The 24,746-nt window shown below is 45.5% G+C and overlaps 1 protein-coding gene and 1 pseudogene across 1 annotated transcript; both read left to right on the forward strand.

Annotated features, from left to right (window-relative positions):
- Positions 1-8,111: 8,111 nt before the first annotated feature.
- Positions 8,112-9,049, forward strand: LOC142388071 (zinc finger BED domain-containing protein 5-like). Its single transcript, XM_075472957.1, is given in 2 exon segments — positions 8,112-8,756; positions 8,759-9,049. Coding segments are annotated over 2 exon segments (936 nt in total).
- Positions 9,050-12,876: 3,827 nt separating this feature from the next.
- Positions 12,877-24,322, forward strand: LOC142388078 (uncharacterized; annotated as a pseudogene).
- The last annotated feature ends 424 nt before the right edge of the window (positions 24,323-24,746 follow it).

Raw genomic sequence — 24,746 nt, forward strand, 5'->3', positions numbered from 1 at the left:
AATGTAGTGAAAGCTGCCCCACACTGACCACAGCTGTAAGGCTTCTCTCCTGTGTGAATATGTTGGTGCGTCTTTAGACTACCTAATTGGGTGAAAGCTGCCCCACACTGACCACAGCTGTAAGGCTTCTCTCCTGTGTGAATACGTTGGTGTGTCTTTAGATTAGATAATGCAGTGAAAGCTGCCCCACACTGTCCACAGCTGTATGGCTTCTCTCCTGTGTGAATACGTTGGTGCGTCTTTAGATAAGATAATGTAGTGAAAGCTGCCCCACACTGACCACAGCTGTAAGGTTTCTCTCCTGTGTGAATACGTTGGTGTGTCTTTAGATCAGATAATCTAGTGAAAGCTGCCCCACACTGGTCACAGCTGTAAGGCTTCTCTCCTGTGTGACTACGTTGGTGTCTCTTTAGACTACCTAATTGAGTGAAAGCTGCCCCGCACTGACCACAGCTGAAAGGCTTCTCTCCTGTGTGACTACGTTGGTGTCTCTTTAGACTACCTGATTTAGTGAAAGCTGCCCCACACTGACCACAGCTGAAAGGCTTCTCTCCTGTGTGACTACGTTGGTGTCTCTTTAGACTACCTAATGTAGTGAAAGCTGCCCCACACTGACCACAGCTGAAAGGCTTCTCTCCTGTGTGACTACGTTGGTGTGTCTTTAGATCAGATAATCTAGTGAAAGCTGCCCCACACTGATCACAGCTGAACGGCTTCTCTCCTGTGTGACTACGTTGGTGTGTCTTTAGATCAGATAATCTAGTGAAAGCTGCCCCACACTGACCACAGCTGAAAGGCTTCTCTCCTGTGTGAATACGTTGGTGTGTCTTTAGATCAGATAATCTAGTGAAAGCTGCCCCACACTGGCCACAGCTGTAAGACTTCTCTCCTGTGTGAATACGTTGGTGCGTCTTTAGTCTACCTAACTGAGTGAAAACTGCCCCACACTGACCACAGCTGAAAGGCTTCTCTCCTGTGTGACTACGTTGGTGCGTCTTTAGTCTACCTAATTGAGTGAAAGCTGCCCCACACTGACCACAGCTGAAAGGCTTCTCTCCTGTGTGACTACGTTGGTGTCTCTTTAGATTAGATAATTGATTGAAAGCTGCCCCACACTGACCACAGCTGAAAGGCTTCTCTCCTGTGTGGCTACGTTGGTGTCTCTTTAGATTACCTAATGTAGTGAAAGCTGCCCCACACTGACCACAGCTGAAAGGCTTCTCTCCTGTGTGGCTGCGTTGGTGCGTCTTTAGATTACCTAATGTAGTGAAAGCTGCCCCACACTGAACACAGCTGTATGGCTTCTCTCCTGTATGAATACGTTTGTGTGTCTTTAGATTATCTAATGTAGTGAAAGCTGCCCCACACTGGTCACAGCTGTATGGCTTCTCTCCAGTATGAAGCCTCTGATGATACCTCAGATTTGATCGTTTGATAACTTTCCCACAGTCCTTACAGCAGTGCCATCTGGATCCCTCTTGGGCTCCATGTTTCTGCAATGACAGAGAGGAAGAAGACTTCGATCCTTTTGAAGTTCACACAAAAGATTTCTCTAAGCTAACCAACATATTCTAACTGGACCTGGACAGACCGAGCCACACAGGTCTCAATATCACAGATCAAACGTGAACGCTGAGGGTGCGTTTATAAGTGCCCTCAGCTATCAGCACTGTGCTCTGATGTGTTCTGCACACGTTCAGCTTTTTAAGCAGTAAACTCTTGCTTTTTCACTAATTCTTTTTGTCATGATGAAACTGAAAAGGAACTTGAGCTACAATATTTCTTAATGATGGAAGGAACTAGAGTATTGTCCAAGTTGTTCACTTAAACACCATGTAGAGGTTGGGCTGAAAAAGGTTGATGACCACTGGTTTAAATGAATAAAAGTAACAGTGGTGGTAATACATGACATTCTTTACACTAACCCTCTGTTCCAGCTTACAACTCAGAGGTCTGCAGCCATTCAGCTCAACAGCCATCAGGGAAAAACAGTCCGTTTTAACTCAACCTTTGTTTCTCTTTGTTAAAACAACTCTACAAACCTGTCATCTAACCATTAAAGACCCAGAATATTACCACCACCAGGTTCAATTCATGTAACCCAGAGACTTTAAACACAAAATATAGCTGCAAGCAGCGATGTGGGGGTCCTAGCAGAATAGCACAATAGGCAAGGCTTGGGCTGCTCCGGAATGCGTCTTGAGTCCATGCACCAAGTTTGGCATCGATACATCAATGCATCGCAGAGATACGGTCTAATGTCCCATTTTCGCGTCGGCGTAGAGTTTGATTGGCTGCTGCGGTTAAACGGAAGTGAATTAAATAAATACACATGATAACTTATGTGCGGCTTTGTCTGAAGATTCTATGTGCCAAGTCCCGTGGAGATTGGACAATCCCAGTGGCCTGAAATGATTTTTGAAGGTTTTAGATTAAATTCAAAATGGCGGAAAATCCAAGATGGCGCTGATGATGTCATGAGGTGCGTTGACCTCGTCTGCATCCAGGGATTCCAACGTTACCTCATTTTCGAAATTAGGACCAAGGGATCCAAAGATATGAGCAAAAATGCATTTTTGCTACATATAGCGCCACCTATAGGCCAAACGTCACCAAACTTCGTTGGCCTCTTACCGTCCTGGTTATGAGTCTGTGTTCAATTTTCAATTCAATTCAATTCATTTTTATTTATATAGCGCCAAATACAACAAATGTCATCTCAAGGCACTTAGATAGTAAGTCCAATTCAAGCCAATTGGAATTCAATTAATTAATAATAATAATAATTCATAAAATAATCAAATTCGTTCATATAGAGCCAATTCAAAAACAATTTCCTAGCTAAGAAAACCAACAGATTGCACTGAAAACGTTTTGTTTTTCGGTCCAATCTCCCGGCCTGGGCGGCGTGCCTCAGGCGACTGTGGAGAGAAACGACTCCCTTTTAACAGGAAGAAACCTCTGGCAGAACCAGACTCAGGAAGGGTGGCCATCCGCCTCGACCAGCTGGGGTTTGAGAAGACAGAAAGGGGGGGAGGGGGGGAAGGGGGCCGCGGCTGCGGCGGCACTGTAACACCATTCAAAGGATATCTGTTGGAACAGGGAAACACGAGTTAATGACCACAATAATATCACATATACATAAAGAGAGTAAAGTGAGGAAAGGTTAGAAGTTTGACTTCATAACATCAAATGGTTGCCAAGATATGGCCTCACTTCCGGTTTGGCGGCGTCAACCTCAAGTTTGATTGGATTTTATGGAAAATCGGAAGCCTAATTAAAAATTCCGCACGATAACTTTTGTGCGGCTTGGTCTTAATAGTCTATGTGCCAAGTTTCGTGAAAATTGGACAATCTCTGTGGCCTGAAATGCTTTTTTAAGCTTTTTGATTAAATACAAAATGGCGGAATTGACGTCATACGTTGGACACGTCATGATCCAAGGATTCCAACGATGCCTCATTTTTTTTAATTTGGACCAAGTAGTCCAAAGTTATTAGGCTGAATGCACTTTGAACTTTGACGTGTTGGTGGCGCTAGACAGTAAGCTCTTGGGCCATGAAAATTCTTGAGTTTTAATTTGGCACTTGGCTAATTACGTGTGCCAAATTTCACAACTTTTTACCATAGCGTTCATGGGGCTGCCATAGACTTCAATTGCAGAAGAAAGTAGCGGAATAATAATAAGAAAAGCTACTAATCCAATGGGTTCCTGCAGCTTCGCTGCTAGGACCCCCAATAATGAAGATTAGCTCCTGAACCTCTCAAATCTGCAGACAGAGCCAGAAAACGTCCCACCACAACAATCTGCCCGTTGATTTTCTTCCAGCAGATCATTCAGCCTGCAGCACATGTTGAGTCTGAGCACATCTGGATCTGCAGCTAAGAGAGAGGAAATGAAACCAGGACACACTTTGCTGTTTTTAACCAGGAAAAACACAAACTGAGCAAATGAAACATTTATTAAGTGACTCTAATATTGATATACTTGGAATATCTGAAAGTTGGTTGACACATTCATCATCATCTACAGCAGCTACCAGCATTCCAGGATATAATGTATTTAGAAAGGCTAGAGAAGCAGGGCGAGGTGGGGGAGTATTAATCTATGGCAGAGAGAAGTTTCAACGTGAACTAATAAGGTGGCCTAAAGACGTTAACGCTGAGTGTATTGGTCTAAATGCATCACTCTGCTCTGTAATGTATTTTACTGCGATTTGTGTGGATCCACCTCAGCAAAGGATGTGTTTTATAATCATCTTCAGACAATCTTAAATCACTGCAACTCGAAAAAGGAAATCATCCTACTCGCTGATTTTAATATCAACTGGGACATCAAGTCAGGAAAAAAAACTTAAACAGCTGATGGATGAGTACAATTTGACATAAATTGGGGTGGGACGATATGCTTTGGTCACGATTCTTGATAATTGTGATTCTACAAGTATTCTACTGGTGACCTCTGGCATCCACCAGAGGTCACCAGTTCTACTTCATACCCAAAAGCCAGAAACAATTCCTGAATGAGGAAATCCAAAATCTAGAACGTCTAATATTCTGGAAAATAACGACATTGAGGCTAGCTCAGATAACTTTATTAAAAAAAGTCAATGATATTATAATGCACTTCACAAAAAAAAAGGTAAATCCAAGCAACATAGAAATAATCTGTTCTGGTTGAACAATAGGTTGAAACAATTGGTTGAAATTATAAAATGAATGAAAAATAGAGATAAAGTCTTAAGGATGACCCGTAAGGTGAAAGCAGATTCTATATTGAGGCCATAAATGGGGAAAATGGTAATTAAAAGCTAATATGGAACAATCTAAATGAGTTATCTCCCCATCTTAGTGATCTACAGGTAAATGATGAGCTAACTGACAATCTGGGGATTACTGTGAGTTATCAATAGATTTTTCATTGGCTCAGTTGAGGAACTTACGAAGCCCTTTAAATGCTCACATATTTCATCTCTAAAAAGGCCAGAGATTCATTTGGTCTTACTAGTGACCTTTTAAAGACCAATAAACAGGCTCTTGCTGACCCAGTTGCACATCTTGTAAATCTATCCATAAAACAAGGAACGGTACCATCGACATGGAAGATTGCTCGGGTCACCCCCGTCTTTAAGGCTGACAAAATCTATCGACCCATAAGTATTTTTCCTAGAATTTCCAAAGTAGCGGAGAAATGGGTTACCACAGAACTGACTGAACTCTGAAATAATGGCCATGCCACTCTTCATCCAATGCAGTTTGGATTTAGGAAATTTCATTCAGCAGAGACAGCTACCTGTTATTTCCTAGAAAACATAGAGCTTGTTGGATCAGGGTGGCTTTGTAGCTGCTGTATTTCTTTATTTAAAGCGTGCTTTTGACACCATTAATCATGATGTACTTATTGGTAGACGTGGGAGGGACCGCTGGCAAGCTGCTGCCGCGCCTCCCCGCTGTATTCGTTATTTTTATTTTAAGTCTAGTTTTAACGTTGGATTTTAAACCCATCTGCTAGAATCGGCTTGCTTAAGAAGGTCCAGAATGCGAGACCCAGCACTCTGCGACACCGAATCAGTAGCCAACGGTCTCTACCCGTTTTCTGCCACTGCCTCGCCACTCGTTAGCAGCTAGCTAGTCCTGTACAGGGCTCACCTGTACGGGACTCCTGTGGCTGGATAAGTCTGTGCTGGTGCGCCCCTCGAAAGCACACCGGTGTGGGCCGGTCTGTTGCCAGCCGGCTCTCCTGGGAGCCCGTCTGCTCCCGTGGATTGCTGTCAGTGCGGGGGACGCCGCCTCCCTGTAACACTGACGGTGTCCACCTGCCGACCGGCTAGCCTGCTGCTAATCCCCAACGCCGCCCCCCGTTTCCAGCGAAGCTACAACCAGCACGCCCCACTCCTCTGCCTCCGCTGCGCTGGCTCTGTGGCTTCACCATCCACCGTTGGATTACGTTGCTGCCGATCTCACACCATGTGATTTTTAATCTGTTCCTCTGTATTGCGCTGTTTGACTCTGGCGAGCGCATCTCCGACCCCCTCACCCCAGCTTGTATCCCATCACTACATTCTCAAACGACCAAGATACATCGACGGAGGCTCTGGACGGAACTTTCACTACACTCAACACAACAGCGATACAAACAGTCGCTCCTTCTGGTCCACTAGGCTCCGCCCCCTTCCCAGCACTGTACGCGTTGCCACGGCGGCCACATGCTGTACACCAAGAGCGACCTACGTTACCTGAGCGCCGGAAATAATTATTTCTCTATGGAAGGTGAGCGAACTGGGCGACCAGAGTGGATTCGCCAGGGGCGAAGAGAGCTGAGCAACCAGAGCGGATTCCAGCGATTAAACTCAAGCTAGTATTATGGTAATGAGCTATGACGTGGTTCGGCGAAAACCAATGACAATCCACAGATTGTAGGGGTCCGACAATCCGCGGGGTTCGCGGAAACAGACGTGTAAACTTTGGTTCCTATCCAAACAATAGTCGTTTAATCCTGAGACTGTTGCAATTGCCGCGTCGAGTGCTTCAATACAATAGTGTAGTAACCCCACGCATACCTTTCTCACTGCAATTAAGTTTTATTTCGGATTTTATTTTGAATTTAGTTTATTTTTTACAGCTGCCTCTGCTATTCCTGCTCTTCTCAGGTGTACCTAATGTAGTTTTACATAATTTGTAACGTGATGTATATCTTGTATAACAAATTGTAAATAACAACATGTTTATTCGTGTCCCTGCCCTCTCTGGTTCTGCTCCTATTTCAACTTTTCAAATAGTGCCCTCTGCTGGATGAAATCATACCTCTCGCACAGGAAATGGGAGTTCAAATTGGTGATTTGCCATCTTCATACCTCACTTCTTCGGCTGGAGTACCCAGGGCTCAATTTTGGGTCCTGTTTTATTCAGCCTAAATGTCCATAACTTACCACATGTCTGTAGAAATATAAAGATGCAACCATATGCTGACGACACTGCATTATACTGTCATGCCAATTCAATTCAAGAAGCTGCTGCAATTCTCTCAGGAGCCACGGTGCCAGTGTCCCATTGGCTCCAAAACTGTTAAAAAGTCTGTATGTTTTACTCCCGGCAACCAACAGAGAGACAGCAACCATCAGTCATGGTGGATGCAGAGACAATTGATGTGGTTCAACACTTTAAGTACCTCGGGGTAATCGGTAACCGGCCTCGGGATTCTCATCTCAATTTTAAGCAACACGTTAAAAAAGTCACAAATACAATTAAATTGAACTTATCAAATTTCAAACATGCGAGACCCTTCCTAACTATGGAGTCAGCGAAGACTTCTACGCATGCAGTGCTACTTCTTCGTATTTCCTACTGTTATACAACATGGTCACATACATCAGAGTGCAAAATCTTGGACTTTGATAGCTATCAGCTGTTTTTGGATGTCTGTCTCATCTTTAAGGTTTCCAAAGGATTAGCCCCTCCACTATTACAGGATTTCATAAAGACAGAATCCTCTAAAGCAGTGGTTTTCAATAGGTGAGGCTCGCCTCCCCTGGGGGGCGCCAAAGAGTCGCAGGGGAGGCGCGGCGAGCCGGCGAAAACGCGCAAAGAAATATAACGGTTTCTGTCAACATCTCAGTGTGTGAATAAGCAGGACTAATGAAAAATGCATCGTTTTCTGATACCACAACAGAAGTCAGCAGAAAGGGAGGAGCCCCCCAAAAAACGTAGGAAATACGATCCCGAATATTTAAAATTAGGGTTTACGTTCGTGGTCTGGTTCTGAGAGCGCACCTCTGCCGCAATGTGTAGTGTGTAAAGAGACATTGGCAAATGACAGTGTGCGGCCATGCAAACTGCGCCGTCATTTAGCAACGAAACACACGACTTTAGTTGACAAACCACTGGAGTTTTTTGAGAGGAAACTTGATGAATTGAGATCACAAAAAGCAGTAATGCGTTCGTTTGGCACCACTAACGCTAAGGCAACTGAGGCATCTTATCGAGCTGCTCTCCATATAGCGAAGGCAGGCAAGCCCCATACTGATGGAGAAACATTTCTGCTCCCTGCAGCTAGAGATATGTGTTCTGTGATGCTGGGAGAAGCAGCTGCAGCTAAACTTGACACGATCCCAATGTCTGACAACACCATCCAGCGACGAATATCCGACATGGCTTACGATGTCAAAGAGCAGGTGGTGAACAGTGTTCGCAAAAGCCCCATCCACGCCATTCAACTGGATGAGTCCACTGACGTTGCACACTGCGCTCAATTGATGGTGTACGTCAGGTTTATCGAAGAGCAAAGTGTGCGTGAAGATTTTTTGTTTATGCGTTCCCCTCCTGCCCGCACAACAGCACATGAACTTTTCAAGGCGCTGAATGATTTTTACCAGGCTGAAGGCCTTGAGTGGAGTCGGTATTGTGGCATATGCACGGATGGGGCAAGGGCCATGACCGGCCGTCACAGCGGTCTTGTGAAACAAGTGCAGACCGTTGCCCCTGCCGCTGTTTGGAAACACTGCATCATTCATCGCCAGGCTTTAGCAGCAAAAACGATTCCCAACGAATTGCGTGCGGTTCTGGATAATGCAGTGAAAATTGTGAACACAATTAAATCACGAGCCTTAAACGCACACCTGTTTAAAATCCTGTGTGATGAAATGGGCGCTCAATTCAAGCAACTGCTCCTGCATTCCGAGGTGAGGTGGCTCTCTCGGGGAAAAGTGCTCACCAGGCTCTGCGAGTTGCGAGAAGAAGTCTACCTCTTCCTCACCGAGATTAACTCCCCTCTCGCAAAACATCTGGAAGACATGAACTGTTGGCATATCTGTCTGACATTTTCGAGCGGATCAACACCCTGAATACTTCTCTCCAGGGCAAAGAGTGCAATGTGTATACGGCACACGACCAAGTGTCCAGCTTCAGGAAGAAGCTGGATGTGTGGTGTGCCCGTATTGGAAGGGGCTCTGTTGAAATGTTCCCAACATTGGAGGATGCGCTGGAGAAGACAGCGCTGCCGCTTAGCTCTGTGAAACAGGTCATCAGCGCGCATCTGAGCAGGCTGCGTTAGAGCCCTGCACTCCCGCGGGACTCGCGGGACCCAACGCAAAGCAGTGCGACGCGGGACACATTTTGAAAGCTCATTGCGGGCGCGGGCGGGAGGGGGAGTACCTCGTGCGGGAGCGGTGATAAGCTGCAGTCCCGCTAACTAAAAACGTGAGAGGAAACTGAGAAACTGAGAAGAAATAAAGCCTAACTAAAAGAAGTTCAAAAGCACGATCTATCTCTCCTTTTATTCAGGAGATGCGCATTGCACAAGGACGAGGGGCAGGGCAACCTACTTAAATAATAATTGGATTAGATGTTACATTTTCAACATTCTGGGTTTAGAAAATGTAGGGTAATTAACAACACATATTGTTTTCATTCCACTTGTTTGCATTTAAATCAATGTAACGTGAGCTGTAGGCTTATTTATTTATTCTCAAATCCACTCAAAGTAGAGGGCGGGGCTCCTCCACGCTGTGTTTAAAATCATATTAACTAAAAATATATACTTTTACTTCCAAGAATGGAAATGTGAGGAGTAGCATATAACATATGTACAATGTATTATTCCCGGTAGATTTTGGTAGGTATGTTGGGTAGGCTTATTGCTGTAAAGCCTCAGCTGCTTGTGCCATCTAATGCGCTCCTGCACCATGTGCACCACAGTGGTGTGCGCAGCTAAGATCATGTTTCTTTCCTCAAGCCAATGACAAGAACTTCCGTGAGAAGTAACGCGAATGTCTGAATCATGCCGGAATTGCGAGCGGGAGCGGGACAAAATATGACAGGTGCGGGCAGGAGCGGGACTAAAAATCCTATCTTTTTGCGGGAGCGGGAGTGCACAATGCGGCAGCGGGCGGGCGCGGGACCAGTTCGGACAGTATTTCGGAGAGGAGCCACTGGGAAACCAGTGGGTCAGAAACCCCTTCTCATTCCCACCCACAGTCCGAGATGATCTGAGCATACAAGAGGAGGAGGCTATTGTTGAGCTCAGCTCAAATGTGGACTTGAAACAGAGACTGGTGGAAATGCCGATTACGCGATTCTGGTTGAGTGTCGAGAGCGAGTTTCCCCATGTGTCCGCAAAAGCCATGAGAGTCCTGATCCCCTTCACCTCCACTTACCTGTGTGAATGTGGGTTTTCTGCTCTCACCCTGATCAAAAATAAATACCGGTCAAGGCTACAAGTACAGAATGACTTGCGGCTGTTTCTGTCTTCTGTACAACCCCGCATTGAACAGCTGTGCGCATCAAAGGCGCGTCCGCATTGTTCGCATTGAGAACGCTTGAGAACATGGTTGTTAAAATAGCAACAGGTTTAAATTGTGTATAATTAGCCTAAAAAGTAAATCAGAATCTGGAATATGTTGACGTCTATCTTTATTATTATTATTATTATTAGGCCTATTATTATTATTTCAGTTGACGTCTCCTGTTGACATGAGTTAAGTTGGACATTGGCGTCTGTTTAGTCTGCTGTTGAAAATGATTGTTTATGAAATTGTTCTAATGACAGTTCAATTTTAGGCCCTCTGTTCCCTCTGTTCGTGATGTTTCAGTAGGCTAAAAGTAGCCTCTAAGATGGAAATATTTGGATGGACATTTTATGAATAAGCCTTTTTTTTTATGAATGTAGGCTACTTTGTTAAAAGAAATACAATTAAAAAAATACATGTATTGGGCTATCAGTTGTTTTTGAAACACACCATTGTAGGAACACAAAGGAAAGATGCATTTACTGTAGGGACCTGGGGGGGGGGGGGGGGGGGGGGGGGCGGCTTTGTTATCTTTACCTATTCCAAGGGGAGGCTCACATTCAATGAATTTGAAACCCCCTGCTCTAGAGTAAACACCAGAGCACTAGAGGACACTGATGTGCAATGATGCAGGACTAAGTTTGGCCAAATGGTGGAGTCCATCAGAGGAACAGTGCTGGAACACACTGCCAACTCGTGTTAGAAACTGGGACAATTCCACCACCTTTAAAAAGACCCTTAAACAGTGGTTGAAAACAGCCAGAGCTGCTCTCATGGGTCACCTCTCCGTCTTTTCCCTTTTGTGTACGGACTCTTAACTTTGATGTGAATCCTTCCAGATATTTTCTGTTTGTTTGTTTTTTAGTTTTTTGTCATGGTGTATTGTCTGTATGTTTTTATGATACCTGCCTAAGGACAACGGAGGAAATTTAGATACATAGATGCTTTGCTGATATGTTGTTTAATGTGCAGTGTCCTAACCGAATAAATAAGAAATAAAATAAAAACGTCCTCCACACTGACCTGTGGCCCGGTGGACCCAGAGGATGAGCGGGCTCGTTTCCTGGTGGAGGGGTTCAGCTCCTGGTTCAGCTCCTGGTTCAGCTCCTGGTTCTGCTCCTGGTTCAGCTCCTGGTTCAGCTCCTGGTTCTGCTCCTGGTTCTGCTCCTGCTCCTGCTTCTGCTCCTGGTTCAGTTCCTGGTGCTTCAGCTCCTGATCCAGCTCCTGGTACTGCTCCTGCTTCAGCTCCTGGTTCTGCTCCTGGTTCAGCTCCTGGTTCTGCTCCTGCTTCAGCTCCTGCTTCAGCTCCTGCTTCAGCTCCTGCTTTTGCTCCTGCTTCAGCTCCTGCTTCAGCTCCTGCTTCAGCTCCTGCTTCTGCTCCTGCTTCAGCTCCTGCTTCTGCTCCTGCTTCTGCTCCTGGTTCTGCTCCTGGTTCAGCTCCTGGTTCAGCTCCTGGTTCAGCTCCCGGTTCTGCTCCTGGTTCTGCTCCTGCTCCTGGTTCAGTTCCTGGTGCTTCAGCTCCTGATCCAGCTCCTGGTTCTGCTCCTGGTTCTGCTCCTGGTTCAGCTCCTGCTCCTGCTTCTGCTCCTGGTTCAGTTCCTGGTGCTTCAGCTCCTGATCCAGCTCCTGGTACTGCTCCTGCTTCAGCTCCTGGTTCTGCTCCTGGTTCTGCTCCTGGTACTGCTCCTGGTACTGCTCCTGCTTCAGCTCCTGGTTCTGCTCCTGCTTCAGCTTCTGCTCCTGCTTCTGCTCCTGATCCAGCTCCTGGTACTGCTCCTGCTTCAGCTCCTGGTTCTGCTCCTGGTTCTGCTCCTGGTTCTGCTCCTGGTTCAGCTCCTGGTTCAGCTCCCGGTTCAGTTCCTGGTACTGCTCCTGGTACTGCTCCTGCTTCAGCTCCTGGTTCTGCTCCTGCTTCAGCTTCTGCTCCTGGTTCAGTTCCTGGTGCTTCAGCTCCTGATCCAGCTCCTGGTACTGCTCCTGCTTCAGCTCCTGGCTCTGCTCCTGCTTCAGCTCCTGCTTCTGCTCCTGGTTCTGCTCCATTCTGGTTCTCCGACTGATGGACTCTACAACAGTCAGCACATACGATAAGATCCAGCTGTGAAGTGCAGCATGTTAAACCACACCCACTTTTCTTCTTCTCTTGATAACCTTTCTGCACAGTTTTTAACCATCCAGTCACATTCCATTAAACTCATTACTGTGGGTTTTTATTTAAATCCCTGTGAACTTTAAAATGCTTCTTTAAAGACCCACTAAGGTCAAGGTTCAAAATATTTGTAGCTTTTTTATCAAATTCAGAAAAAAAATGTAATAAAATACTCTGTAGACCGACACCCACTGTGTGCAATATCCCATAAATCTCATCTGAGTCAGTGTAAGGCTTTGCGGTAAGACATATTGCATCACTTCCTGTTACCTTCCTTGTGTACTGTGGAATTTCTTGGACTACTGATTATCACTTTATTTCTACCTATAACTTACACAATTTTGCATAGTTAAACTCTATAGCTTACCGTTCTGTTCTAACACACTCCTACAGATCTTTAATCTTTATTTTCACTTTTTAGCGGTGTGTCTGGTTCTCTAGCTTAGCATGGCTACCAGTTCTCTCCCTCCATCTCCTGCTTTCACCTGCTCCGTGTGTCAGATGTTTAGGTACTCCTCGGACTCCTTTGGCGATAATGGTACATGTAACAAATGTAGTCTTTTTGTAGTTTTGGAGGCGAGGTTATCTGAATTGGAAGCTCGGCTCTGCACTGTTGAAAATCAACCGATAGCGAGCCAGGTCCTTTTAGCCAGTGTGGAGCCACCTAGCGTAGCTAGCTCAATTAGCCTCTCCCTAGCAGAACCTGAGCAGCCGGGATTACAGGGTGGCTGGGTGACTGTCAGGAAGAGGCATAGCTCTAAAGTCAAGCCCGTTGTTCACCATCGACCTGTCCACGCTTCAAATAGATTTTCACCACTCAGCGACACATCATATAGTTACGCCAATCGGAGGTCACTAAAATTAATGTTGCATCGGTGTGTAATTTTGCCCAAACAATGTGGGACTCCGTAGTTTTCTCTGGACCCCTGCCAAATCTGACCAGTGATGACATGTTTAGCCGTATGTCCTCCTTCAACTGCTGGTTGTCTAGATGGTGTCCAGCAAACAACGTGGGCTACATAGATAATTGGCAATCTTTCTGGAGAAAACCTGGTCTGATGAGGAGAGACAGCATCCATCCCACTTTGGAAAGAGTTGCTCTCATTTCTAGAAATATGGACACATTTATTTGTGCTTTAAAGCCGACTGCAAGAAAGCTGGAGAGACAGTGGCGTTCCTCTAATTTACAATTAACACAAAAGGAGCAAATCCTCCTAATATCCTAATATTCTCCTGCCAGTTTGGGAGGCAGAGCCTTCAGTTATCAGGCCCCTCTGTGTGGAACCAGCTGCCAGTTTGGGAGGCAGAGCCTTCAGTTATCAGGCCCCTCTGTGTGGAACCAGCTGCCAGTTTGGGAGGCAGAGCCTTCAGTTTTCAGGCCCCTCTGTGTGGAACCAGCTGCCAGTTTGGGAGGCAGAGCCTTCAGTTATCAGGCCCCTCTGTGTGGAACCAGCTGCCAGTTTGGGAGGCAGAGCCTTCAGTTATCAGGCCCCTCTCTGTGGAATCAGCTGCCAGTTTGGGAGGCAGAGCCTTCAGTTATCAGGCCCCTCTCTGTGGAACCAGCTGCCAGTTTGGGAGGCAGAGCCTTCAGTTATCAGGCCCCTCTGTGTGGAACCAGCTGCCAGTTTGGGAGGCAGAGCCTTCAGTTATCAGGCCCCTCTCTGTGGAATCAGCTGCCAGTTTGGGAGGCAGAGCCTTCAGTTATCAGGCCCCTCTCTGTGGAACCAGCTGCCAGTTTGGGAGGCAGAGCCTTCAGTTATCAGGCCCCTCTGTGTGGAACCAGCTGCCAGTTTGGGAGGCAGAGCCTTCAGTTATCAGGCCCCTCTGTGTGGAACCAGCTGCCAGTTTGGGAGGCAGAGCCTTCAGTTATCAGGCCCCTCTGTGTGGAACCAGCTGCCAGTTTGGGAGGCAGAGCCTTCAGTTATCAGGCCCCTCTGTGTGGAACCAGCTGCCAGTTTGGGCGGCAGAGCCTTCAGTTATCAGGCCCCTCTCTTGTGGAATAAGCTGCCAGTAAATGTCTGGGAAGCAGACACCCTTTCCACTTTTAAGACCAGGCTTAAAACTTTCCTTTCTGATAAAGCTTATAGTTAGGGATGGCTCAGGTGATCCTGAAACATCCCATAGTTCTGCTGCTATAGGCCCAGACTGCCGGGGGAGCTCATCTGTCACACCAGGGTTCTAGCTAGCGCAAACTTGCGTCACGGCCCGCTACGCTATAATTTTGGACCGCTACGCTTATTTCCAATACAGCATAACGACATTTTGTCTGTATTTATTTGTACAATAACGCCAGATCAATGCCATTTTCACCTTTCTGACAAACTTGACACATTTTTCGCGATGGCAGCCAAGATGGGTTGCGCTGCCTGTCAGTACAACCGCAGACGAAACTGTAGCTCTAGGCAGAGGCACTCCGCGTCCGCGGCTCCTAGAATCTCTGGTAAGAGTGCTCCGTACCCATGGTTTCTCACACACGCAGAAGCCCACATGTAAGGGGATTCGGCAGAAATCATGTTAGAATAGCTGTAGCCTATTTTAACTCGTCCCTTTTTGAAGTAACCAAAAACGGTCAAGGTTGCTGTGCTTTTTCAAAGCTTCTTACATACAATGGCCCTCATTTATCAAGCCGTCGTAGAAAGCATCGTTGATATGAGCGGAGAACTCGTCGTACGCAGAGGCCTAAGTGAGATTTACAGAACATGCGTACCACACCAATCCCATCGTAAGACCGAGCGGCTGTTGATAAATCCGGCGGCTGAAATCCATCGTAATGATCCTAACCACGCCTTCTACAAAAGGCTGCACCTCTAGAATTTGCGACATGGAAAGACGAAAGGCGGCAAAGAAACGCTGTCAACGCTGTTGACAGCTGGGACGGCTGTCAACAGCGTTGGCGATGTAAATCGCAGACCGGACGAGTTATGTATTTTCCCCTACTGTGATGGTCAATAAAATGTGATAAACTCCAGATTAAATTAAATCTAAAATTGAACGATGTTTTACTTTTTCTCCAATAAGATCAGGAAGAAGTGGTCCGATATGAAATTTGCAGCTCTCCGACGCAGCATGTCACAACCGGGGGGGGGGGGGAGAGAGCTCCGATCCAGGTTTGGATTTGAGTGTCTTGGAGGAGAGGGTGACCGGCCTGATCGGAGCTACGTCTTTGCGTATGCGCAGTGTTAAAGTGCCTCTCCTGTACGGCTCATAGGCCACTCATCATTTTCCCGAAAGAAATCCTGCCGGTCCCGGAACACTCTCTCGCGCCTGATGCGCGCGTTCAGGTCCTCTAACAAAGCCAGATCTGCCATCGTTTTGCCGTTACCGCGCCGCTAGAATCACCTCTTAAATAGGCAGTTGAATAATGAGCCATCACTCTTCCAATTACGGAGTTGTACTTGTTTAATTTTTTTATTTATTTAATTTGCGTTTATGTTTATATTTATGTTGAAGTCAAATAAAACATGGGCCTTCTTTGAAGTGATAAGTCTGTAATTTTAACATAGGGATTTGTTGCGACTCATGAGGCACGCACTAGTGACGCTGCTGTTTATGTATGCTATTGCAGTCACCGCAAGTCAAAATGGAAAAGTGCGTACACGGCCTCAGACCTGTCGTGGCGATTTCATCTTTCCTGCGCTCACGATGGATTTTAAGTCATTGGTCATCGACTATGTGGACATGATTAAAACAGTACAAGGTAAAAGGTACATGGTAGTGGTGATTGATCGTTTCAGCCGATGGGTCGAAGCAACTCCATCCAAGGATTTGGGAGCAAGATTGTCGTGAAGTTTTTGGTAAGAGAAGTGATTCCTCGGTTTGGCATTCCAGCAGAGATTAGCTCAGATAACGGCTTAGCATTTGTTCAGAAGGTTGCGAAAGGCATTCTGCAGCAGCTGCGAATCAAGCAGCGCTGTGGGGCCGTTTATCACCCACAAAGTCAAGGGATGGTTGAGAGAATCAATGGAACCTTGAAAGTGAAATTGAATAAGATCTGTGCTTCAACTAAACTAAACTGGGTAGATGCTTTGCCGCTTGCACTAATGAGCTATCGTATGCAGACTCATAGAGTCACGCACCTAACACCGCATAAAATGCTAACGGGTCGACCCATGCCGGCACCTCAGTTGAGAGGTCCATTTAAAGGGCCCCCACTTGAGCAGCTGCAAACAGAGTTGAAAGCTTACATGAGGCAACTGACTGCAATCCACAGAACAATCTATCTACAGGAAAAGTCCAGAGACGTGAGTCTCGAACAGCTGGTTGAGAGACCAGTGGTGCCGGGCGACCAGGTGTACATCAAAGTATTCCGAAGGAAGTGGCACGAGCCAAGACGAGAAGGACCGTACGCAGTGGTGCGAGCAACGCCAACAGCAGTTCAAGTGGAAGGTAGCAACACATGGTACCATTTGAATCACTGCACTAAGGTTCGGGCTAAAGGCACAGACGGAGTTAAGTCCGAGGGGAAGGATGAACAAAAGGAAGATGTTAAGATTTCTGACACTGATGGGCATCCAGGTGTGGGTGTTGGCCGACGGCGTGGGCTCAGGAGAGCAAGGCCTGGAGATGTGGGACGGGATCCCGCATCCAGGAGAGGCAGGAAGGGGTCCCGTGAGGAAACCACCCCGCAGGGGAAGTAGCCAGCCTGGGTCAGATGAGTATGATGCAACAATACACACCCACTCAGACCATGCCACGCCACAAACTTTGCCAGCAATACACACTAGAGCTAGTCGTGAAGAGGCAGATGTTAAGCATGAATTTAAGTACGTTGGAATAAAGGATGGTGAGGAAGTGTGGATCATGGGTCCGGTGGAGGAGATGACCAAATCACCGCCTCCGGACGCCACGATGAAGGGGCAATCGGAGGAGATCAGGGTGTCCTCGGGCCAGAAAGGAGTTGTTCACTATGGTGGTAAGAATAGAAAGATTTCACGGGAAAATCTAGGGGGACTTGATACCATTAGCACTACAGGACGGAAGAATCATGTTAATCCAAGAACATATGGAGGGTACATGCACAGGAAGAGACAGGGAAACAGTGTAAGTGTGGAAGATGGTTTGTGGGGGAAGGCAGCACAGAATATGTGGTATAGGTGGTCATGGTACACTACGAGAGAACTAACAGCGACAGAGTGTCTCATATGCGCAGACGGTCCAGGAGCATTGCCTGTTGTTGTTCCAGAACCACACACCTTCAGGGACTGTGCAGTGGTCCAGCAACGGGAATGCAGAGAAGGTAGGTTTACACCTCAGAAGGATAAATAGTTATTGTTTGAGCTTCCTATGTGTGGGATTAAGTGCAGATTGATGTTTGCGGCAAATAAATTACAGGACTTTTTCAAAAAAGGGAGGGGCCACAAATTGGAGTCGTCCTGTGCTGAATTTAATCTTAGTACAAAACAGGATGCGCCTCTGACTGATTACAGAGTAGATTACGATGGTGAGTTTGAATGCTTTACGAGTGGTGGATTTACTAATGACAGTGGAACTCACGTAGGTAACAATACCGTTAAATGCAACGTCACATGGGTTTTATCTTGGTTTCCACACGCAAATATGAAGCCAATATTTATCAGGACACCTGTGTGGTATGAAAATCCGGTTCCTTTGGATCAAAAATGTGAAGATATAGAAATGACAATTCCGACTCTCTACCTGTTTGAGGATCAGACACACCCAATAGCTGATAGTTATTGGATGTGTGGAGAGGATGTTTTGTTAAATGTGTTACCCAACAGGTGGATAGGCCTGTGTGCACTTGTGAGGATGAAAACATCGGTGGTGCTAGGGTATGACAAGGTACACGAGTTACTGGGGTTGGATGTGGAGAAAGGGAGAATTAAAAGATCTAGTGGTGACTACATCATGGACAAGCACGTTTACTTGGATGCAATAGGGCAGCCGAGAGGGATTCCTTTTGAGTTCAAAGCACGCAGTGAGGTTGCAGCTGGATTTGAGTCTATTTTGCCGTGGATCACGATTAACAAAAATGTGGAGTGGATTAATTACATATACTACAACCAACAGAGAATTCTTAACTACACGAGTGAAGGGCTTGCAGCCTTTGGAGAACAACTACATGAGACGAGTAGGATGGCTTGGCAGAACAGACAGGCTTTGGATTGGATATTAGCGGAGAAAGGTGGCGTTTGCCAGATGGTTGGGGAAAAATGTTGTACATTTATACCCGGGAACACTGCAGCTGATGGTACGTTTACAACGGCCATGAAGAAGATCAGGGAGCTGAAAGAGGAGCTGAAGAGTAATGCTGGTGGCAGTGAAGGGTGGTGGACTGGTCTGGATGGGATTTTGGGAGATTGGGGAGCGATGGCAGTGAAGGCGGGATTAGCTATATTGTCAATATTCATAATGGTCGCCCTATTGGTGTGTTGCATTATACCCATTCTGAGAAGTGGTTGCTGTGATGTTCAAACGGAGTATGGAACAAACCAGGAGGCAGATGACCATGCGAGACCAGGTCTGAGGACCAACGCATGGGAGAGCGGGCCAACGAATGAAGGTTACCAACGGACGGTTCACATGATTCTTTCCTCGAATGTGGAACCAAGTATAGTCTGACAGGGAGAAGAGATGCTGAAGATCTCTTTGATTGGGAGTGACGTACTGGCGACCTCTCCTCCCAGAGTTAGCTTAGCAGTTCCGACCCAGCCGGACGGATGTTCGGCCAGGAGCAGACAACACCAGAGCACGGGAGATGGGATGGGACTGGAAGATCTGCATTACATTGCTTTTTATTACTCTTGTTGTGTGATAATCCATAATTTTATGTATTGTACTTGGTACAAACTGTGATTAATTGGTTTGTTGGTGGTGTATTCATTCTATGTTTATTATCAATCAAAACTGATCACTGATATGTCCATTGCCAATTGTGTTGGTCAACTGTTCGGAGTGTGACCTTTGGTCAAGTGGTCGGTCGCCAAGTGGGGTGGGGCCGTAGGAGAGTTTTCCCAAGATAAGAACATGAGTTACGAAAGTAGCAGTCGGTGGGTTTTTCGCTCCTATGCACTGCGAACAGTGGACGGGTGTGATGGCAATGTTAAAATTTGTGTTATTGTTAAATTCATTTAATCATTGAATGTGATTCGGGTGCGTATATATGTTCCTTTTCATGTATTCAATATGTTCCCGTTAATTGGGTTTGTATAATTATTAGAATAATTTAGTGTTGAGTGTTGATTAATTATTAATTAACTATGTGGGATGATTTTCTTTCATTTTAGATTATTTCTTTATTAAATCACTGATAAGTGATTTCATGGGGGACTATGTGGGAGAAGGATGTCATGACATCCTTCTCCCACATAGTCCCCCCATGACATCCTCATGACATCTGGCCTAGTCACATCTTGTGCCTTGTTGTTCGGCTCATATGAATATGGGTAAAAGGTAGAATGGGCTGTTTACATTTAGGGCAGAAGCTCGGCGTCGCAGAGAGAGATTGGGGCCGGATGACGCACGCATGTTATGATTAAACCAGTATAAAGTTGGTTCACAGTATGAAGACGGTGGACATTTTGTACATCCTGTATGCATATTTGCTGTGACAGTTTGTTCAAACTCCCCAATGGACTGCTGACCGACAGCTTACTGGTCTCTATTTTCTCCACAACAGATGGCCACCCTTCCTGGCTCTGGTTCTGATGGCCACCCTTCCGTGTTCTGGTTCTGCCAGAGGTTTCTTCCTGTTCAAAGGGAGTCGTTCCTCTCCACAGTCGCCTCAGCCACGCTCAGGAAGGGAAGTTTCGGTGCAATCTGTTGGTTTCCTTAGCTAGGAAATTGTTTTTTAATTGGCTCTATATGAATGAATTGGATTATTTTATAAATAATTATGATTACAATGAATTGAATTCCAATTGGCTTGAATTGGACTTTATTAGTTAAGTGCCTTGAGATGACATTTGTTGTATTTGGCGCTATATAAATAAAAATGAATTGAATTGAAAATTGAATTAACACGATCAACTTAAATCATTTTACTACATTAAGACAATGATCCTGTTTGAGGAAAGGGTCCCAATATCATCCCAAAGACTGAGGTTCAGATTCTCTCCGTTTCTAAACCTGTTCTCATTTCCAGAACCTTTTTATCATGTGCTCAGTCCTTGTTGATTTGTGGATAAAAGAAAATATTGGATATGTAAAGGAAAGTGAATAATGAAGCTTTCATGAGACACTTCTGAAGAGGACAGTCAGACTGTCTTTTAATGTGCTTCTGAGTGTAAATCTGAGAAATCAGACACTGATACTGAGGAGAACTGGATTTCTACTGCTCCTGTGATACTTTCCTGGATCACCCACAAGTCTTTATAATAATGCTATGACTCCTCTTCACACAACTTAAACTCTTAATGTAATTAAAGTATTTATATTGAGCCCAATTAAGTCATTTTAAGATCTAATCATGAAATATGGCACATTGTGTACGTTAAACACATCTAATCACATGTTTTGGCTGCACATTTCTATCAAAAGGCCAAATGATACTCAGATAAGTCTGGAAAGAACCATTCTATATTTGACATTGATCATCAAACTTTTTAAATCACAAAAGATTTCAGCAAAACTACAGAAAGAAGTTAAGGAAACTGCAGCTTTAGTGGACCGGAACGATTTGCTGAAAATAGAGGCTGTGGACATAACGAGCTACCTGGTTCTTCAGACTTCTTACTACACCAAGCAACAGATGAAGGCCCACAAAAGTTTGGAGGCATACAACTCTTACCACAGCGGACGGATCAGCAAACTGGGAGTAAAACGTCTACAGAATTATTGTGTTTCGGTGTTGGCCAGGGTAAGCTTGTTTTCTGTGTTGTTTATGGTGCATTATCCCAATGGGAAATGCAGTGTGTAGTGCAGGGCTGGGCAGTAAAGCAGAACTTAAAGGGGATAGAGAATCAAAATCGTCTTTTTCACGTTTTTGGTGTTACTTCTGAGTCTCTCCGCTGTGAGGAGTACACAAGAAGTGCCAGCAAGTGTCAGGACCTCTGTTTCAAGTACTCCCCTTTTTAATATATATCCCCCTATCCGTTTTTGTGAAAAAGTGACGTCACTTTTTCAGAAATGCCCCCCCCCCCCCCCCCCACACACCCAAGTCCACAGACACTCCCCTTTGGCGAGAAACAGGAACTGGTGTGCCTTCCAAGGCTGTGAAAGCGGACTACGATCGTTAAATATTCTTCTTCGCGATCAATGGCTTCCCCCGGAAAGCAATGTTCGCGATCAGCATCCCCAACCGCCGACTTTTCCTTTGCGCTGCGCATTTCACAGACTACAGTTTCACAAAGCTCCCGAGCAGCTCATGGTCAGTTCCGACAGGGACAGACACAGACGGCAGCGAGCTGTGCGCTCGCTGCGCGCTCGCTGCCGTCTGTGTCTCGCTCCGGTGATCAGCTGCACCTCTCCAGGATTATGGGGCGAGCAGGTCGGATCACAGCTGACCCTTCTCTATTTGCACCACTCTCCTCGGGCAGGAGGCTTCGGTCCATTCGGACCAGAACCTCCCGTCACAAAAACAGTTTTTTCCCCTTGTAGTTGGACTTATGAACACTTCCTAATCACCTCATAACCTGCCCCAGTCACTTTACCATCATTAAAATTGCAGTAATGAAGCTGCACTGTTGTTGCTCTGTATATTGGATACTGTGTATTGTTGTACACACCTTGTACATTTTGTATTCATATATTTTTATTCTTTATTTGTTATCCTATGTTACATGTTTGCACCTTACGCCGCAGCAAATTCCTAGTTAGTGAACACTGTTCACTAACAATGGCAATAAAACGTATTCTGAGTTCTGATGAGCTTTCTTTTCAGTCGGTGTATTACTTGCTCTGTTTTCAGTGAGAGCAAGGGCAGCCAATCAAGCAACGGCAACCTGCATTTCATAATGAGGTTGCCAGATAAGCTCTGAAACGACGGAAAAAGACGCATTCTAAACACAGCATAGTAACAGCTGTTTCAGAGAGCCTTTTAGGGAGGTTCTGAGCCATTACAGACCCAACCAATTTTTTTGGGCTACAAATCACATCACAGAACAATGATTAATGCCCCATTCAACCATTCTCTATCACCTTTAACATGTTGAATGCCGAGCTGTGAATGTTGGCACTCAAATAACAATAAAAAATGTTTATGTTTTGATAAAATGCCGAGATCCAAATGCTGACATTGTGTCTTTGTTAGCCTAATGCACGAGGCAGAGAGAGAGAGAGAGATTCTGTTGGCAAGAACTTGGGAGCTAATGTGCGCTGTTAGCACTTAAGCACTTCGTGGATACTACTGAAACGTGAAGATTGTGACGACGTGACAAATTTGTTTTGTTTAGATCAGCCACTTTCAGAGATCGCATGAAACACCGCTGGCGGTGTCTTAGCTCTGTGTTTTGGTAACCCAGCTTGACCGTCGGAGCCCAGTCCACTGACTCAGTAGCTAACAACACGCTGGGAAAGCCTTCAAAACAAAGCCCAAACGTAGCCCGTATTACATTACTGTTGATTAACAACATAATACTTTACTGCACTACTACTAAACAGTTAGATTTCGCACATACCTTTGCCGAAGTGGTTACCGCAGACACGAGCATTTGCAGATTCTGCCCCTCCAGTCTGTAAACGTAGGTTAGCTATCCACTTTTTGCGTTGTTGTTCTGTGAGTTTTGTAATATTGTGCTAACGTAATATATGAAGGGAGACACGGTTGTGATCAAACTCGTTCACTTTACTTCCAGTTCTTCTTCTACGAACACTTCAGCAGGTTCAATACACAAACACTGGTGACAGACTCCCCCTACTGGTCGGAGTCATATATACAACATACATCACATCTTTCCCCCTAAGATATTCTCCATAACCAATTTACTCAACACTTTCTACTTATTAACTTTACGGTTCACAGATTAACAGTATAAACAACTGCTATGAAGTAGAAACAATTGTTATTATTTTTTTTTATAGCACACTTTTCTAATGCAATATCATTCAAAACTGTACATTAATTAACAAACCAAAATTAACTTAACGTGCTTCATTTATACTCATAACTACTTCAAACAACTTAGCAATATTTTCTGTCTTTCTTGGTTTAAAGCAAATTACTTTAAATTCCAAATGAAATGCTGCTCATCACTGACAGTAACGTTTTGGTGTTCTAATTAACCTGCCACACCTCGACCTCTTAACTGTTTCTTCTCTGTGCACAGTTGGTGTCACAGTCTCTTTCTCAGGTGATGTCACAGGGGACTGTGCATGTGATGGCATGGGCCTTTCAGTCTCTGCAGGTGGACTGGTGATGACTGACCCACAGTCCTCCACATCTCCAGGGCATGGTTGTGTAAAAGTCTCTTCTCGGGTTTTCAGCAGATGCCGGCGGTTTCTCCTGTAGGTGTTTCCATCTCCTGTTTGGATTATTACAGACCGGGGGTTGTCATGTCTTCTCACGACGACTGCTGGCTGCCAGTTGTCTTTGATTCTTACTCTTACTTTCTCCCCTTCCATCAGAAGTGGCAACTGTTTTGCTCCTCGGTCGAAGTACTGCTTTTGTTTCAGCTGTCTCTCCTTGATGCTGTGGTGCACATTGTCAAACAGCTGGGGCTTCAGCAGCTGTGCTGATGTTGGCAGTTTGGTTCTCAGTCTCCGACCCATGAGTAGCTGTGCAGGGGACTGTTTCACTCCATCCAAAGGTGAGTTTCTGTATTCCAACAAAGCAATGTACGGATCACTCTGACTCTCTTGTGCTTTCTTCAGTAAATTTTTTACAGTCTGGATTGCTCTCTCACTTTGTCCATTAGACTGGGGGCATCCCGGGCTGGGCGTGGTGTGTACAAACTACCAGCTCTCTGTGAATGACCGCAACTCAGCACTTGAAAGTTGAGGACCGTTGTCAGACATGACCTCATCCAGAATCCCATGTCTCGAAAACATAGATTTGAGTGCTGTTACCACTTGTCTGCTGGTCGTCCCAGTGAGTTTAGCAATTTCCGGATACTTTGAGTAGTAATCCACACACAGCAGATAATCACCTTGCTCATACTCATAGTGGAATAAATCTACTCCAACTTTTGCCCAGGCTCTCTCTGGAATGTCATGGCAGATGAGTGGCTCTTTGGTGTTGCTCCGCCTGAATGTGTTACAGACAGCACACTTTAAAACAACATCTTCAATCTCCTTAGCCATGTTGGGCCAGAACATGATGTATCTCGCCCTTTCCTTGCACTTTACAACTCCAAGATGAGCTTCATGGACTCTCGCAAGCATTTCTGCTCTTAGTGTACTTGGAACAACAAGTCGTGTGTTCT

Source organism: Odontesthes bonariensis, chromosome 2 (assembly GCF_027942865.1).
Source record: "Odontesthes bonariensis isolate fOdoBon6 chromosome 2, fOdoBon6.hap1, whole genome shotgun sequence".
NCBI classification, from domain to species: domain Eukaryota; kingdom Metazoa; phylum Chordata; class Actinopteri; order Atheriniformes; family Atherinopsidae; genus Odontesthes; species Odontesthes bonariensis.